We start from the raw sequence: 16508 nt of genomic DNA on the forward strand, positions 1-16508 counted from the left end.
TCGCAACATGGTTATTAAAGTTTTTGCGAGCACCAACGGGACTTTAGTGTGTGTGCGCGCCTTACTAGGGCAGCTTGCCGTTGTTGTTGTGCTGTTTTGAAAATAAAGAGATTGTCGTTGATCCATTAACCTCTTGTTAGGTTTGTTTTTTCTACTAAAATAGGGACTTTTGTCGAGGCTAGAACCAAATATTCCTGTTTATACTGATCATATGGGGAACTAGGAATCACAATGTAAGCTTTTCGATTTACGAACCATGCTCAAGAACCAATTATGTTCATAAATCAAGGTTCCATGTATATGATGTATATGCTGTTTGGAAAAAAACATTGTTAGCTTTTGTGTTATAGGTAGAAAAAGTAAATTGTTGTTATTCTTATATCTAATATACCACATTAATAATAAATGTATTTAATTTTCATAACATGTTGAGGGCCAATCAAAAACGGTCTCAGGGTTGAAAATGGCCCCTTGGCTGCACTTTGGGCACACCTGATCTCACCAAGCACAGTGGGAAATGAGCTCCTATTGTTGTTTTCCCCCTATGCAACCACAGCAATGTACGAATGTAAATACAATCGTCCCTTGCCACATCGTGCTTCAAAATATTTTAGCTTCACCACATCCCAGATTTTTTTGGGATGTATTTAAAGGATATTGTCCAAATGTTTGGTCCTAAATGAAGTGTTTCAAGCACAAAATGGCTGAAGAAACTAAACATAGCAATAAAACAGTAGTATTGGCCACTCAAGAAGACCGAATCAATCAGAGCGTGCTGTTTAGTAGCCTGGCCACTGATTAGCTCAACCTTAGCCAGCATTACAATATTGGATTAAAACAGGCCTTTTCAAATAGTGGGCCGGGCCCCCCTGGGGGAGCGCGGTGCAATGCCCGGGGGCCCTTTTGTGACCTCGGGGGACATGCTTTTCTTTCCGTACCAGAATATGATGACGCGTATGTAGCACTTGGCTTCACTGTAACCATGGTAGGAGATGAGAAAAGACTGGTGTGTTGTTTCTTTTAATATTAATAAGCTTACAATGTTATGCAAAGGTATAGTTTAGAGCTGGGCGATATATTGATATACTCGATATATCGCGGGTTTGTCTCTGTGCGACATAGAAAATGACTATATCGTGATATTCGAGTATACGTTCTCACGCAGTTGCTTTTAACTGCATGCGTTTCTCACTCTTTCCTGTTTCTCCTTCTCACAGAGACTTTAAAACAAGTGCACCTTCTTACATACGTCACATTCTGTCACGTGAGCAACGTCACACGCTCCCGCGGAGCGAGAGGTAGCGACATGGTAACGTTAGCTGTGATGCTAACAGCTAACGGTGTGGTTTGAGTGGTAATACGAGAGAAAGAAGGTGCGAATCTGGTAACAAATGAAGGAATAATTCATTCCCACGAAAAACAGCACGGGGTCCTGATGGTGGTTTGGCTTCAAGTGGGAATATGTCTTTACATCATGTCAACATCTCCGTTCGGTGCCACACCAACTAAATGCCGAAGCAACTATTTCCACATCAACACCGTAGGACATATACTATTTGCTCAGCTCATTTTTATGTGACACTTGTTGAAATATCTTGTGTGTCATTATGCACAAAAGTGCACTTATAGCTAGTTTTAAAATGTCTCTGACAATCTTGCACTTTCTGTTTTGGAAATGACATGAATGTTTGTGCTACTGCTTAATAACTGTTTAATAAATACAGTTTTGCTAAATTGACTTAGTTGTGATTTCCCTCTCTGCATGAAAGTTTAAAATGAGCATATATTAATGCAGTATGAACAAGAATGTCTTAATGTAGACACATAGAATCATCATACTGCTGTGATTATATGTATCAAGTGTTCATTCAAGGCTAAGGCAAAATATCGAGATATATATCATGTATCGTGACATGGCCTAAAAATATCGTGATATTTAAAAAAGGCCATATCGCCCAGCCCTAGTATAGTTATAAGAATTTTATGGACAATTGATACCATTTATATTTAAGGTGGAGAAAGGGGGGGCGCAAAATAATTTCTCCTCCCTAGGGGGGCATAACAGAAAATATTTGATAAGCACTGGATTAAAAGAGTGTAACAGTGATTTAAGGGTGTTATTTCATATCTAAAAGCCTCTCATACTGTCGAATAACCTATTTAGAAGATTATAAACAGTTTTTTATGCTCTAGCTTTATAATTAATGATTTCTATTGTACGGAAATTAACGGAACCAATTAACAGCAATAAATGAGGGACAACTGTAATTTAACAAAATACAGGTATAAACAAAGTGGTACGAACTCATGCTGACAGGAGCAACTAGAGGTCCAAAATGTGTACTTTCTATACTATTACTTTTAATTGCACGAATTGCATAAAATGGGAACCATTTACACAGCATGCAAACATCCATCCATCCATTTTCTACCGCTTGTCCCTTGCGGGGTCGCGGGGCGGAAGGCGGGGTACACCGTGGACAAGTCGCCACCTCATCACAGGGCCAACCCAAATAGACAGACAACATTCACAATCACATTCACACACTCGGGCCAATTTAGTGTTGCCAATCAACCTATCTCCAGGTGCATGTCTTTGGAGGTGGGCGGAAGCCGGAGTACCCGGAGGGAACCCACGCAGTCAAGGGGAGAATATACAAACTCCACACAGAAAGATCCCGTGAGCAGGATCGAATCCCGGACCTTCGTATTGTGAGGCAGATGCACAAACCCCTCTTCCACCGTGCTGCCTAGATCATAAACATTTTTTTAATAAAATATTTGACTTATAATGAATTACTTCTATTGTGCGGAAATTAATGGAACCGATTAACAGCAATAAACAAGAGACGACTGTAGTTTGAAATGCCAAATACAAGTATAAACAAAGTGGGATGAACTCATGCTGACAGGAGCAAATAGAGGTCCAAAATGTGTACTTTCTATACTATTACTTTGTATTGCACGCATTGCAGAACATGGGAACCATTTACACAGCATGCAAACATCCATTCATCCATTTTCTATCGCCTGTCCCTTTTGGGGTCGCGGGGAGTGCTGGAGCCTATCTCAGCTGGACATAAGAGTCACAATTTGGGAGTTTGTGCCTTGCTCAATCAAGGGTAGCAGTATTTAAACCTCCAACCTTCCGATCTCAAAGCAATGAGCTACAATGCGCCTCTAGGAGTAATATAATTTATGCATCACATGTTTTTTTGTTTTTTTTTCCTTCTTTATTTTAAACACAGAATGTTGCAATTTAGAGTCTAAAAGTGGAACAATGAGTTGCTTAGAATGCATGCTTCAAATGTTTTCTTAACCCACAATTCAACATGAAAATGTGTGCCCTGACTCACCCTGAAGTGGTTCTCCCTGATGGCTCCTTTAGCCACATACATGCGGCTGCCCTCAGCCCGCAGGTGCTCATAGAAAGGCTCGTCCAGGATGACGCTGTCCACCAGGTTGCATCCCACGTACAAATTGGCGTTCTCCCCATGGACCTGCAGCGTGATGTTCTTCCACTGGGAGTCGGACAGGTCCACGTCCTCGAACGACACGATGTTCTGGGCTCCCTCCAGCCAGTAGACCAGGTCCAGGGAGTTGGCTCGTCCGTTGGACACGATCTCGAACTGCCGCCGGCCGTCGGGGCCCTCGAAGCCCAGAAGAGTCCCGCGAGAGCTGCGGTCCTGGCGGATGCTGACCGCGAAGACGAAGCCCTCGTTGAGCTGGATCTGACGGACTATTTGCTGGAGGATGGGGGCGCTGACCGGGGGCAGGTGGTCGAAGCGGATGAAGCGGTACGCGGGGGCGTCAGAGTTCGGACCCCGGAACTGTTTGGCCCCCAGCGTCCTGCGCGTAATGTGACTTACTTCGAACAAGTCGAAGGAGGTGTCGTCCTCCTGCTCGCCATCTACACGAAACACTTACTAATTAAAATGTCTCACTTTTTGAAGGAGCCGTTTGGGAGAAAGCTTACCTTCTTGAGCGAGCGTGTGGAGGAAGAGTAACGATAAAGGCAGCAAGTAGCCGAGTATCATATCGCCTTTTGAACACAAACACTCTCATTAGTTGAACAAAATATCCATCATAATAATAACATTTAAATTAGTACACTTGACTTACCTAAATGTTTGGTTTAATCCAACAATGAAAAAAAAGGAGATTATATAAAACGGCACCTCCAGCACCGGAGCAGGAGAATATCACAGTGACAGACTACATCCACGGACTGGATCACACACGCGCTCTTCCCGCCTCTTATAGTGGGACTACGGGGGGGCGAGGAGGGGGCTGTCAATCAAAAGTAGTCACTATGACCCGCTGGTGATAGGCGGTTCGGAGCCATATACTGTAGTTACATAATTATCATCCCATGTCGTCATTGACTACACACCAGTGACGTGTGGTGAACTACACTGTAAAAAAAAATAATCCTATTTTTATGGTTAATTTACTCTAAAAAATAGTTTATAAAACTGTAGAATTGAAGACATTATCTGTAAATAAGCAATCCGCCTGTTATTTTAAGTAATATGCCAGTAATGACAAACTATGTATATTTCTTTTTTTTTTTTACAGAAAAATACCAAATTAATTATACATAGCATTTTCTGTTTTCTTAAATTACTTTCAAATTCATGTAAAATTACAGTAATTATATTTCATTAAATAGGTAGCTTGTTTTATAAAAGTACGGTATATGTCCATACTAACAATCTAAAAAGGTATTTTTCTGCAGAACTGTTTGCATCGTCACTTTATTAAAGGTGGTTGATCTTAACAATTCAGAAAAAATCTGTAAAATAATGGTATTTTTCTGTGGAACTGCCACTTCCAAAGACATGCACCTGGGGATAAGTTGATTGGCAACAATACATTGGCCATAGTGTGCGAATGTGAGTGTGAATGTTGTGTGTTTATCTGTGTTGGCCCTGCGATGAGGTGGCGACTTGTCCAGGGTGTACCCCGCCTTCCGCCCGATTGTAGCTGAGATAGGCTCCAGCACCCCCCGCGACCCCAAAAGGGAATAAGCGGTAGAAAATGGATGGATGGATGGATGACAAACTATGTATATTTCTTTTTTTTTTACAGAAAAATACCAAATTAATTATACATAGCATTTTCTGTTTTCTTAAATTACTTTCAAATTCATGTAAAATTACAGTAATTATATTTCATTAAATATGTAGCTTGCTATATAAAAGTCTAAGTCCATACTAACAATCTAAAAAGGTATTCTTCTGCAGAACTGTTTGCATCGTGGGCAACACGGTGGAAGAGGGGTTAGTGCGTCTGCCTCACAATACGAAGGTCCTGAGTAGTCTTGGGTTCAATCCCGGCCTCGGGATCTTTCTGTGTGGAGTTTGCATGTTCTCCCCGTGATTGCGTGGGTTCCCTCCGGGTACTCCGGCTTCCTCCCACTTCCAAAGACATGCACCTGGGGATAGGTTGATTGGCAACACTAAATTGGCCCTAGTGTGTGAGTGTGAGTGTGAATGTTGTCTGTCTATATGTGTTGGCCCTGCGATGAGGTGGCGACTTGTCCAGGGTGTACCCAGCCTTCCGCCCGATTGTAGCTGAGATAGGCTCCAGCGTCCCCACGCGACCCCAAAGGGAATAAGCGGTAGGAAATGGATGGATGGGATGGATGCCGGCATTGTCACGTTATTAAAGGTGTTTGACCGTAATAATTTGGAAAAACTCTGTAGAATAAAGGTATTTTTCTGCAGAACTGTTTGAATCGTCACTTTATTAAAGGTGGTTGATCTTAATAATTTAGTAAAAATCTACGATATTTTTCCGCAAAACGTTTCATAAAAATTTCTGTAAATATGAAGTTTTTGATCATTATTTGGTTTACAATGTTTTACTTTAATTTTATGGTTTTCGTTTGGCAGCCGTACCTGCCAGTAGATGACCGTTTTTTTACAGAATTTTTTTTTTACAGTGTATACACCAGGTGAGCCATTGATACTTTTGGAGTTGTTTAGTTTTTAACTTAAACTCATATGTGCAGCTCAAAAAAAATTGTTGATTTAGGTTGCACATTACAATAACAAGAAAAAGAAGGGAGTTATTCGCTTTCATAAAAACGTTATCATAATGATATTATGATATGATAAATGGGTCCAAAAAGTATTTGAAAAAGTTGTTATTAAATACTTTTTGGTCCCATTTGCTTTTAAAGTTAAAGTGCCAGTTAGAACCACCTTAATAGTAAACAACTTTAGAACCTGTTTAACCGAACCACAACCAAGTTAGAACCACTTTGATAGGAGTTAAACAACTTTAGGAGCACTTTGACTAACTTGAACCTAATTAGAACCACTTTGATGGGAGTTAAACAACTTTAGGAGCACTTTGACTAACTTGAACCTAGTTAGAACCATTTTAAGTTAAAGTTAAAGTACCCATGATTGTCACACACACACACTAGGTGTGGCGAAATTATTCTCTGTATTTGACCCATCACCCTTGATCACCTCCCTGGGAGGTGAGGGGAGCAGTGAGCAGCAGTGGTGGCCGCGCCCGGGAATCAAAATACCTTAAGAGAAAGCCATTGCAGCTATTTGGGATACAACACTTCTCAGGCAGCAAGAGAACTTTCCAATGTCTGGGTCAGCTGTGAGTCTACTTACCAAAAAACTTTGTCCATTTGTTGAAGGAGAGACAACGAGAATGTGAGCTCCCGTGGATGTGATAAAAAAGGTAGCGTGTATGGCATTAGATACCTTTTTACCTGCACACTGCCTACCGCTGTCGTCGAGTATTACATTAACAAAATAAAGCAAGTATTGTGAGTGTATCTTACCTTTCTGTATTTCTATCTGAAGCAGCAATAGCTATCCTCCATGAAAACATACTTTGTATGATCACATTCATTTTGTCTTAAAGTCCAGTTGAGAGAAGTATTTCATCTTGGATACAGTAAATAATCCTCCATATTGGCAGACACATTCATTTAATTCAATTTCATTCCGAGCAATAAAACAATATTTTTGCATCTGATAAAAAAAACGCCCACAAACGCTGGCTTACTCTAATAAAAATGCCATGTTTGTTATGTTTGTTATAAAAATAGTTTAAAAAAAGAAAAAAAAAGGCTGGCTTCCGCTGGAGAGACATGTGTCTGCTAGCTCGAGCGCCCCCACTTCTCCCAGTGTGGCGAGTCAGAGGACTGCAGAGGCATTGAAGTGCAAGTTGACAATATATCGCCCCCTACTGTGAGGCAGAGGTACTTGCTGCCTCATGGCCTGCCTTTTCCCCGCGGCGTCAAGCACGCACCTCCTCGCACGCACACGCTCAATACACTCTGTGTAGCTGTGGAGGCACCACCTGTGTCTGCCGCATTATTTTCATCAGGAAACACGTAATTTCCGCGATTTTGATCATGAAAATGATCAAAATATACAGGACTGATTCTAGCCGTCGTGTCATCTCCTTCCGCCGTACGTAACAAGTTTGTCCTTAAATAAAATAGTGAACATACAAGACAACTTGTCTTTTATTAGTAAGTAAGCAAACAAAGGCTCCTAATTTAGCTGCTGACGTATGCATATTGGCGGACCGGTACTTTCCAGAGGCGGTATAGTACCGAATATGATCGCGGTACTATACTAATACAAGTATACCGTGCAACCCTAGCTGATACAAATATATTTTTGCTTGTCCTATTTTTTTATTTGGTTTGAAATCCCAGCAGGCACAAGACATTATTGATACAACGTCGATTATACATCTTCAAAACTGACTTTGAAACAACATTGCGAAATAACGTTGATGTCTAACGTTGGATCCACGTTGTTGGTTGGGAATTGACCAAATTTCAATGGTCAAATCGACGTCAGAACCCACCATTGATTAAACGTCATCAAAAAGCATGTCCTTCCAATGTTAGGTTTGAGTTGCTCAACGTCAGGACCTTCTCAACGTTGTTTTAATGTCTTGTGCCTGCTGGAATCATGATTAAGAAATTAAAGACAAAAATCTGAAAATCCTAAATATTATTTTGGAAAAACAGAAAATAAATATTGGTTTCTGTGAATTAGTAGTAAGCCCATCCTCCACTTGGAGCTCACATCTGCCTAATAGTGCACTTTTATGTCATACGGCACCTGCAGGATTTGAACGCATACACCCAGAGAGCAAAGTTGATGTGACATTTTTTTTAATTGTATTTATTTATTTTTGTCATAAGAAAATACAATCATGTGTGCTTACGGGCTGTATCCCTGCAGACTGCATATTGATCTATATTGATATATAATATAGGAGCCACAAATATTAGTAACAGAAAGAAACAACCCTTTTGTGTGAATGAGTGTAAATAGGGGAGGGAGGTTTTTTTGGTTGGTGCACTAATTGTAAGTGTATCTTGTGTTTTGTATGTTGATTTGATTAAAAAAATAAAAAAAAAAAAGGTTTTCTCTTGTGCGGTACCAATCGACCCACAGACCGGTACCGGGCCGCGGCCCGGTGGTTGGGTACCACTGATCTATAGCATTGGTTCTCAAACTTTTTTCACCAAGTACCACCTCAGAAAACACCTGGCTCTCCAAATACCCCCAAAATGACCAACAATAAAAAGTAGCGTAGTGGGCCTAAATATTTCTGAAAAACAAGGCAGAGGTATTATATAACAATATATTTAATATTTTTGGCCACTGTAACATTACACCCAGTTTGAACAGTGACACTGTGTTTGAATTTTTGATTAAGTGATTATTTTGGTGTACCACTAGATGGAGCCTGTACCACAGTTTGACAATAGAAAGAAGCAATGGGAATGAAATTAATTCATCGTGAAAAAGTAATATTTTGGCACAGGGGTGTCTAAACTTTTCCTTAATTGCTGCACACTTGACAAATCAAAGAATGCGGCAGCCATTTTGATATTTTACATTTTCAAAACAAATATGAAACAGCCTGCATGTCTGCTTTGTGTTATTAGCGTAAACATTCGAACATTTTCTCATTACATGACACCTGTTTGCTTTTTTTCTTCAACTTTTTATTCCTTTTCAGATTGTGCTGCCACAAATGTCCCCCTGCGCCACACTTTGGATACCCGTGTTTTAGTGATTTGAACAGTCCTGCAAGTGTAAAAATAAGCCCGGGCGATGTAACAGTACACACCGCTGCTGCCTTTGGTGCAGACAACGTGGGTTTAGTTCCTGGCCTAGACAAAAAAATAATAAAAATCAAATGCTATCAAATAAAATTTCTTAATCAGATCTTGAGTTTATATTAATTACAGGTTATTACTGAAGTGAATAATTTAAAAAGAGCCCAACATTTGGATACAATTGCAATTTTACTGCCTGAATGTCATACAGGAATTGTTTTAAAGGCTTACTAAAATGCAATTTTCTTATTTAAACGGGGATAGCAGGTCCATTCTATGTGTCATACTTGATCATTTCGCGATATTGCCATATTTTTGCTGAAAGGATTTAGTAGAGAACATTGACGATAAAGTTCGCAACTTTTGGTCGCTGATAAAAAAGCCTTGCCTGTACCGGAAGTAGCAGACGAGTAGCGTGACGTCACAGGTTGTGGAGCTCCTCACATCCGCACATTGTTTACAATCATGGCCACCAGCATCGAGAGCGATTCGGACTGAGAAAGCGACAATTTCCCCATTAATTTGAGCGAGGATGAAAGATTTGTGGATGAGGAAAGTGAGAGTGAAGGACTAGAAGGCAGTGGGAGCGATTCAGATAGGAAAGATGCTGTGAAAGGCGGGTGGGACCTGATATTCAGCTGGGAATGACTAAAACAGTAAATAAACACAAGACATATATATACTCTATTAGCCACAACACAACCAGGCTTATATTTAATATGCCACAAATTAATCCCGCATAACAAACACCTCCCCCCTCCCGTCCATATAACCCGCCAATACAACTCAAACACCTGCACAACACACTCAATCCCACAGCCCAAAGTACCGTTCACCTCCCCAAAGTTCATACAGCACATATATTTCCCGAAAGACCCCAAAGTTACGTACGTGACATGCACATAGCGGCACGCACGTACGGGCAAGCGATCAAATGTTTGGAAGCCGCAGCTGCATGCGTACTCACGGTACCGTGTCTGCGTATCCAACTCAAAGTCCTCCTGGTAAGAGTCTCTGTTGTCCCAGTTCTCCACAGGCCAATGGTAAAGCTTGACTGTCATCTTTCGGGAATGTAAACAATGAAACACCGGCTGTGTTTGTGTTATTGCAGTCGGTCGCAATACACCGCTTCCCACCTACAGCTTTCTTCTTTGCTATCTCCATTGTTCATTGAACAAATTGCAAAAGATTCACCAACACAGATGTCCAGAATACTGTGGAATTCTGCAATGAAAACAGACGACTTACTAGCTGGCCACCATGCTGTCCCAAAATGTCCTCTACAATCCGTGACGTCACGCGCAGGCGTCATCATACCTAGACGTTTTCAGCAGGATATTTCGCGCAAAATTTTAAATTGCACTTTAGTAAGCTAACCCGGCCGTATTGGCATGTGTGGCAATGTTACGATTTCATCATTGATATATAAACTATCAGACTGCGTGGTCGGTAGTAGTGGGTTTTTTTGCTCAAAACTTACTAACAGTTTTATCTAAAGTCCAGTCAGGGTGAATTTTGAATTGGAATTTGCCAGAGAGCACAACACTTGGAGTCTGCACTCATTTTTACACTGGTGCGAGCATTGACCGTGATTAATCTGCATATATACCCATGATTATTGCGATAATTTTTGTGATTAATCACACATGTTAATTCATCGGGCAGCACGGTGGAAGAGGGGTTAGTGCATCTGCCTCACAATACGAAGGTCCTGAGTAGTCGTGAGTTCAATCCCGGCCTCGGGATCTTTCTGTGTGGAGTTTGCATGTCCTCCCCGTGACTGCGTGGGTTCCCTCCAGGTACTCCGGCTTCCTCCCACCTCCAAAGACATGCACCTGGGGATAGGTTGATTGGCAACACTAAATTGGCCCTACTGTGTGAATGTTGTCTGTCTATCTGTGTTGGCCCTGCGATGAGGTGGCGACTTGTCCAGGGTGTACGCCGCCTTCCGCCCGATTGTAGCTGAGATAGGTTCCAGCAAATATCTGTATATATATATATATATATATATATATATATATATATATATATATATATATATATATATATATATATATACATATATATGTATATATGTATATATGTATATATATATATATATATATATATATATATATATATATATATATATATATATATATATATATATATATATATATATATATATATGTCTTAATAAGGTTATCCAAAAAATAGTGCTCGATACCGTAGTAGAGCGCAATATATGTATGTGTGGGAAAAAAATCACAAGACTATTTCATCTCTACAGGCCTGTTTCATGAGGGGGGGTACCCTCAATCATCAGGAGATTTTCTCCTGATGATTGAGGGTACCCCCCCTCATGAAACAGGCCTGTAGAGATGAAATAGTCTTGTGATTTTTTTCCCACACATACATATATATATATATATATATATATATATATATATATATATATATATATATATATATATATATATATATATATATATATATATATATATATATATATATATTGTAAACCCACAAATGAAAAAGAGAATTCTTCCTATGTCTGCATTGTAAGACTGTATAAAGGCAGAGAAACTGATACAAAAGTCTGATACAATATTTTGGATGTTTCCACTTAGCTTGCAAGCAGCGTCTCGCGTCTGGAAATTGTCAGCTTCTCGCCAAGGCTTCCCTCTGTGGTGTTAGAGAAAGAAGCGCTGATATTACATCTCATTTTTGGAGCCCTGCAGAGGGGCCATCGGGGCCGGACATGGCTATGATACGATACCATGGGTTCCGTCTCAAGGATGGTGAGCCTGCATCACTGAAAATGTGCATTCCATTTGGGAGATGGGGGGAGAAAATCAAGTACGGACAGTTTATTTTTTTTGTCTTTGAACAAGTTGGAATCGCCGCAAATTCAAAACAGTAGTGATGAGTTGGATGAAGAAATATGTAACACTGGCTATGCATGAGAAAAAAGTACTTCACATTCAGTGACCAGAATAAAAAGAAGGGAAATAAAGAGAACACAGTGCAATAACATTACAACAAAAAAAGAAAGATCTTTTTTTTTTTTTTAGATCAAAAATATACTTAAGCAACAATAGGCATGGTGAAGCAATCAGCCAATTAAGATAATTGAAGTGAAAACAGCTGGGGTTTTTTTGTGTTTTTTTTTGTCCTGTTCAGCTTCTCAGGCAAATCATATAGTTGATGTAGATGCCCATGTCGGCTGTTCAGATTTTCAGTTAGCGAAAATAAAAAATAATACAGAAATGACAATGAGCTCTACTACACTACAAATGGAGCAATACAAATACCAATAGAAATAGCGCTATTGATAATGAACAATACCAATACTTTACCTTTATTATCAACAATACAGTTGTTCAAATGCAACAATACATATACGTAATGATAACTTGAGATACGAAAGAATGCAGAAAAATGGAGGGGGAGAAAGAGAAGCAACCTACATTAACCTTGTAGATTGTTATTGTAACAATAGGTTAAGCTTTGTCCGTGTGCCATGTGTTATGCCCAGTTTACCCTAGGGAAGTGGTTCTCAAATGGGGGTACGCCTTCCCCTGGGGGTACTTGAAGGTATGCCAAGGGGTACGTGAGATTTTTTTTTAAATATTCTAAAAATAGCAACAATTCAAAAATCCTTTATAAATATATTTATTAAATAATACTTCAACAAAATATGAATGTAAGTTCATAAACTGAACATCAAATCAAGTAGGCTATTCCATTCATTACCATAAACCCAGAGTTTCCCCCATGCCATGATGGTTTGACCCTCACTAAAATGTCTGTCAAAAAGAACTGTGAAAATAAATGCAACAATGCAATATTCAGTGTTGACAGCTAGATTTTTTGTGGACATGTTCCTTAAATATTGATGTTAAAGATTTCTTTTTTTTGTGAAGAAATGTTTAGAATTAAGTTCATGAATCCAGATGGATCTCTATTACAATCCCTAAAGAGGGCACTTTAAGTTGATGATTACTTCTATGTGTAGAAATCTTTATTTATAATTGAATCACTTGTTTATTTTTCAACAAGTTTTTAGTTATTTTTATATATTTTTTTCCAAATAGTTCAAGAAAGACCACTACAAATGAGCAATATTTTGCACTGTTATACAATTTAATAAATCAGAAACTAATGACATAGTGCTGTATTTTACTTCTTTATCTCTTTTTTTCAACCAAAAACACTTTGCTCTGATTAGGGGGTACTTGAATTAAAAAAATGTTCACAGGGGGTACATCACTGAAAAAAGGTTGAGAACCACTGCCCTAGGGCAACAACGTTAATATATGTTTGATGAAACGTGATTATGTGCATGAGTGTACGTGTGCATATGTACTTGTATATGTACAGAATGTGTATATGTGTTTGTACAGTGAATGTATATGTACAGAATGTGTATATGTGTTTGTACAGTGAGTGTATATGTACAGTATGTGTATGTGTATGTTTGTATATTGAATGTGCGTGTGGATGTACGAACTTTTAAGTATGTAAATATATACTGTATTTGTGTATGTATGTGGGACCGTAGGTACCTATATATGTATGTATGTATGTGAGCATATGTGAATTTGTATGTACAATATATTCGACTCCCAGAGTGCGTGGGAGCCAGAGCACGGCCCCAGCCCGCCTGAGAGCCCAACCCACAAACAGTAGGTGTGGTGCCCAGGGAACCAGGGACCACCAGCTGTTTTTATTTTAGCCATTGTTAGCTGTTGGTCTCCTATTTTAAATGAGTGGTATGGGGAGTTCTAAAGTTGTGCCCCCTTTACAATGAATCAACAAACTGACCAGGAAATTCAACAAAATACACTCATCTCCCTTGGGTTTATTGTAAATACGTTAGGTAATTAGGATAATTTGCCTGTTCTGCTTCTGTCCTTTTGCAACTCTTCTGTCCCAAGTGTTCTGACTTAAGGCCTCCTAGTTTGGGATGACAGCAGATTTTCAGAACACAAAAAGGACATTCAAAGGCTGATACAATCTGCTGGAAAAAGTAACAAACTCGACCCGATATCTACCCTTGAATCCATGTTTACTTCCTGCTGTCTGCTAAAAAACAGACACTATATCCTGAAGAACAAATCACACCACCTGTTCAACTTTCTTGCTCTCAACAAATGCAACGCAGCAAAGGACTTTCGCAACATCGATTTTTTGCTGTGAATTTAGCAGCTCAAAGAGAGGAAAAGTTCTGAAAGATACATGTTTTATTACATAGTTTTTATTCTGAAGCTATTACCAAATTAAACAATGTACTAAAAATATTTAAGTTTGTGGAATATATTTTTTAATACAGAAAATGGCTTATTTTGTAATGATTGCATAATTTTAGGCTCTATTTGCTTGGATGCATGTGTGTAGCGTGGATGTGAAGTATGAATGGAACATAATTTATTTTATTAGTACTTACTGATTTTATGTATTTATCATCACAAATTAAATTGCGTTGTATTTATTTGCAATGACAATAAAATAAGCGATCTATCGATCTTTAACAGTACCATATTCTTAAGAAGAATAAGCTTTTTACTTGGAGCAAGTTCTAGTTTACAAGTAGCTTGACATACAGATAAACACATGGAAATGATCAGATTCTAATGAGTATTTTTTTTTTTTCATAACATTTTTATTGACATCCAGCATCAGATATTCCTATCCATTACATCATATTTGCATACATCATACATCTATTGTCTGCCTTAAATGTCAAAATATTTTTTTGTTTACATCCCAATGATACCACCCCCCAAAAAAGAAAAAAACAGCAAGAAAACAAAACGATGTAATAATAATATTTACAGATAAATCAATTAAATCAATAAAAAAAAAAAAAAATAAAAAAAAATAATAATAATAATCAGAAATAAAATTAAATAATATAAACAGATAGTAAATAATTAATTTAAAAAAAATACATACATACATACATACATATATATATATATATATATATATATATATATATATATATATATAGACATATAGGGAGTAATCTTTTTTTTTCCCTCACTAGTATTTGAACATTTTTGTTGTCCCCTCAAGGGCATGACAGAAGATACCACTGCATCACACTGTTGTCACTCACCCACCTGAACTTTCACTCTCAAGGCTCTCTCTCACATGGCACCATTGTGAGATTTGTCATCGCACGCTATCCACCCCATCACATGCCAGGCTAGAACCGGCGACCACATATCCGCACAGATTAAGAGTTTAGTCGAGCAGCGCTAGCCAATGAGCTAAAAGTCACGGGGAAGTGCAGTGTTTTAAAAAAACATTGCCTTTCATCCACAATCCCTATGTGAGACAAGAAAGACACATCTTTCCCTTTTCTGTGCGTTCTAAATAGCAGAGGTGTGGACTCGAGTCACATGACTTGGACTCGAGTCAGACTCGAGTCATGAATTTGATGACTTTAGACTCGACTTGACAAAATGTAAAGAGACTTGCAACTCGACTTAGACTTTAACATCAATGACTTGTGACTTCACTTGGACTTGAGCCTTTTGACTTGACATGACTTGACATGACTTGCCACTTTCCCCAAAATCCAAAGCTTAAAAAGTTATTTGGGAGCGCTCCGTATTTTTCATTTTCTTAGTCTGTCTATCAGCGTGTTATTCCTGTCAGCTGGTGTGCTGTCAGTACAACAGCCAATCAAATTAGAACTACGTTGTTTTCATCACACAGCATTCATCCAATCAAATTGCAGGACAACCAATGACCAAGAGTTGTCCAACAACGTGCCAGTGATAAACAATTATGTTAAAGTTGGTTTCGTTCGGGTATAAAAACTACGACTTGGTCAACAAAAAACGAATTGCCGTATGCAAATCACACAGTTCGAATATTACAGACGGAGACGCAACAACTTCCAACTTCGTTCGACATTTGAAGTTGCACAAAGAAGGGTAAGTTTTGAATGTAAGATAACGTTTATTGGCTAAGTAACGTGACTTTTATTTGCTGTGTAGTTAAATCAGTGAGGCTGCAAACTCACTGCTAACGTTATAACCATAGACATCTTATAAGTAGACGCAGCGTAGAGCGCTACTGCCTACTGGCGCAGACGAGGCGCGGGGCCGCCATCTTGGAGTGGTGATCCGCTCCACTCAGTGCAATTCATTTGGCAGGAGCAATGAACTGTCAGCGCATTTAATTCATTTTACCTCACTGAATACCACTGATTTTCACGCGCTTTTTTGTCATACGTGTGTAACAGACACATGTTTTGGCGTGTTTTATTATTCATAGTTTGCTTAACAGTAATATAATATTCTTATACGCTATAAGTGACCAGACGTCCGAGATCAAAACTGGGAATATAATCCCAGAGAAGGGGAAAAAAAACGGTAAACTATTTTTA

The 16508-nt window shown here is 38.9% G+C and overlaps 1 protein-coding gene across 2 annotated transcripts in view; it reads right to left on the minus strand.

The window, feature by feature from the left end:
• Nucleotides 1-4255, minus strand: part of thbs2a (thrombospondin 2a) — a 32406-nt gene extending 28151 nt beyond the window's left edge. For both annotated transcript variants that reach the window (XM_061959021.1, XM_061959013.1), the window contains exons 1-3: nt 4123-4255; nt 3977-4042; nt 3357-3910 (exon numbers count right to left, since the gene is read on the minus strand). In XM_061959021.1, the coding sequence (XP_061815005.1) occupies nt 3357-3910; nt 3977-4037 (615 nt within the window). In that variant the 5' untranslated portion in view covers nt 4038-4042; nt 4123-4255. The remainder of the gene's footprint in view (nt 1-3356; nt 3911-3976; nt 4043-4122) is intronic.
• Nucleotides 4256-16508: the final 12253 nt, after the last annotated feature.

This window comes from Nerophis lumbriciformis, linkage group LG02, assembly GCF_033978685.3.
Source record: "Nerophis lumbriciformis linkage group LG02, RoL_Nlum_v2.1, whole genome shotgun sequence".
Lineage (NCBI taxonomy): Eukaryota > Metazoa > Chordata > Actinopteri > Syngnathiformes > Syngnathidae > Nerophis > Nerophis lumbriciformis.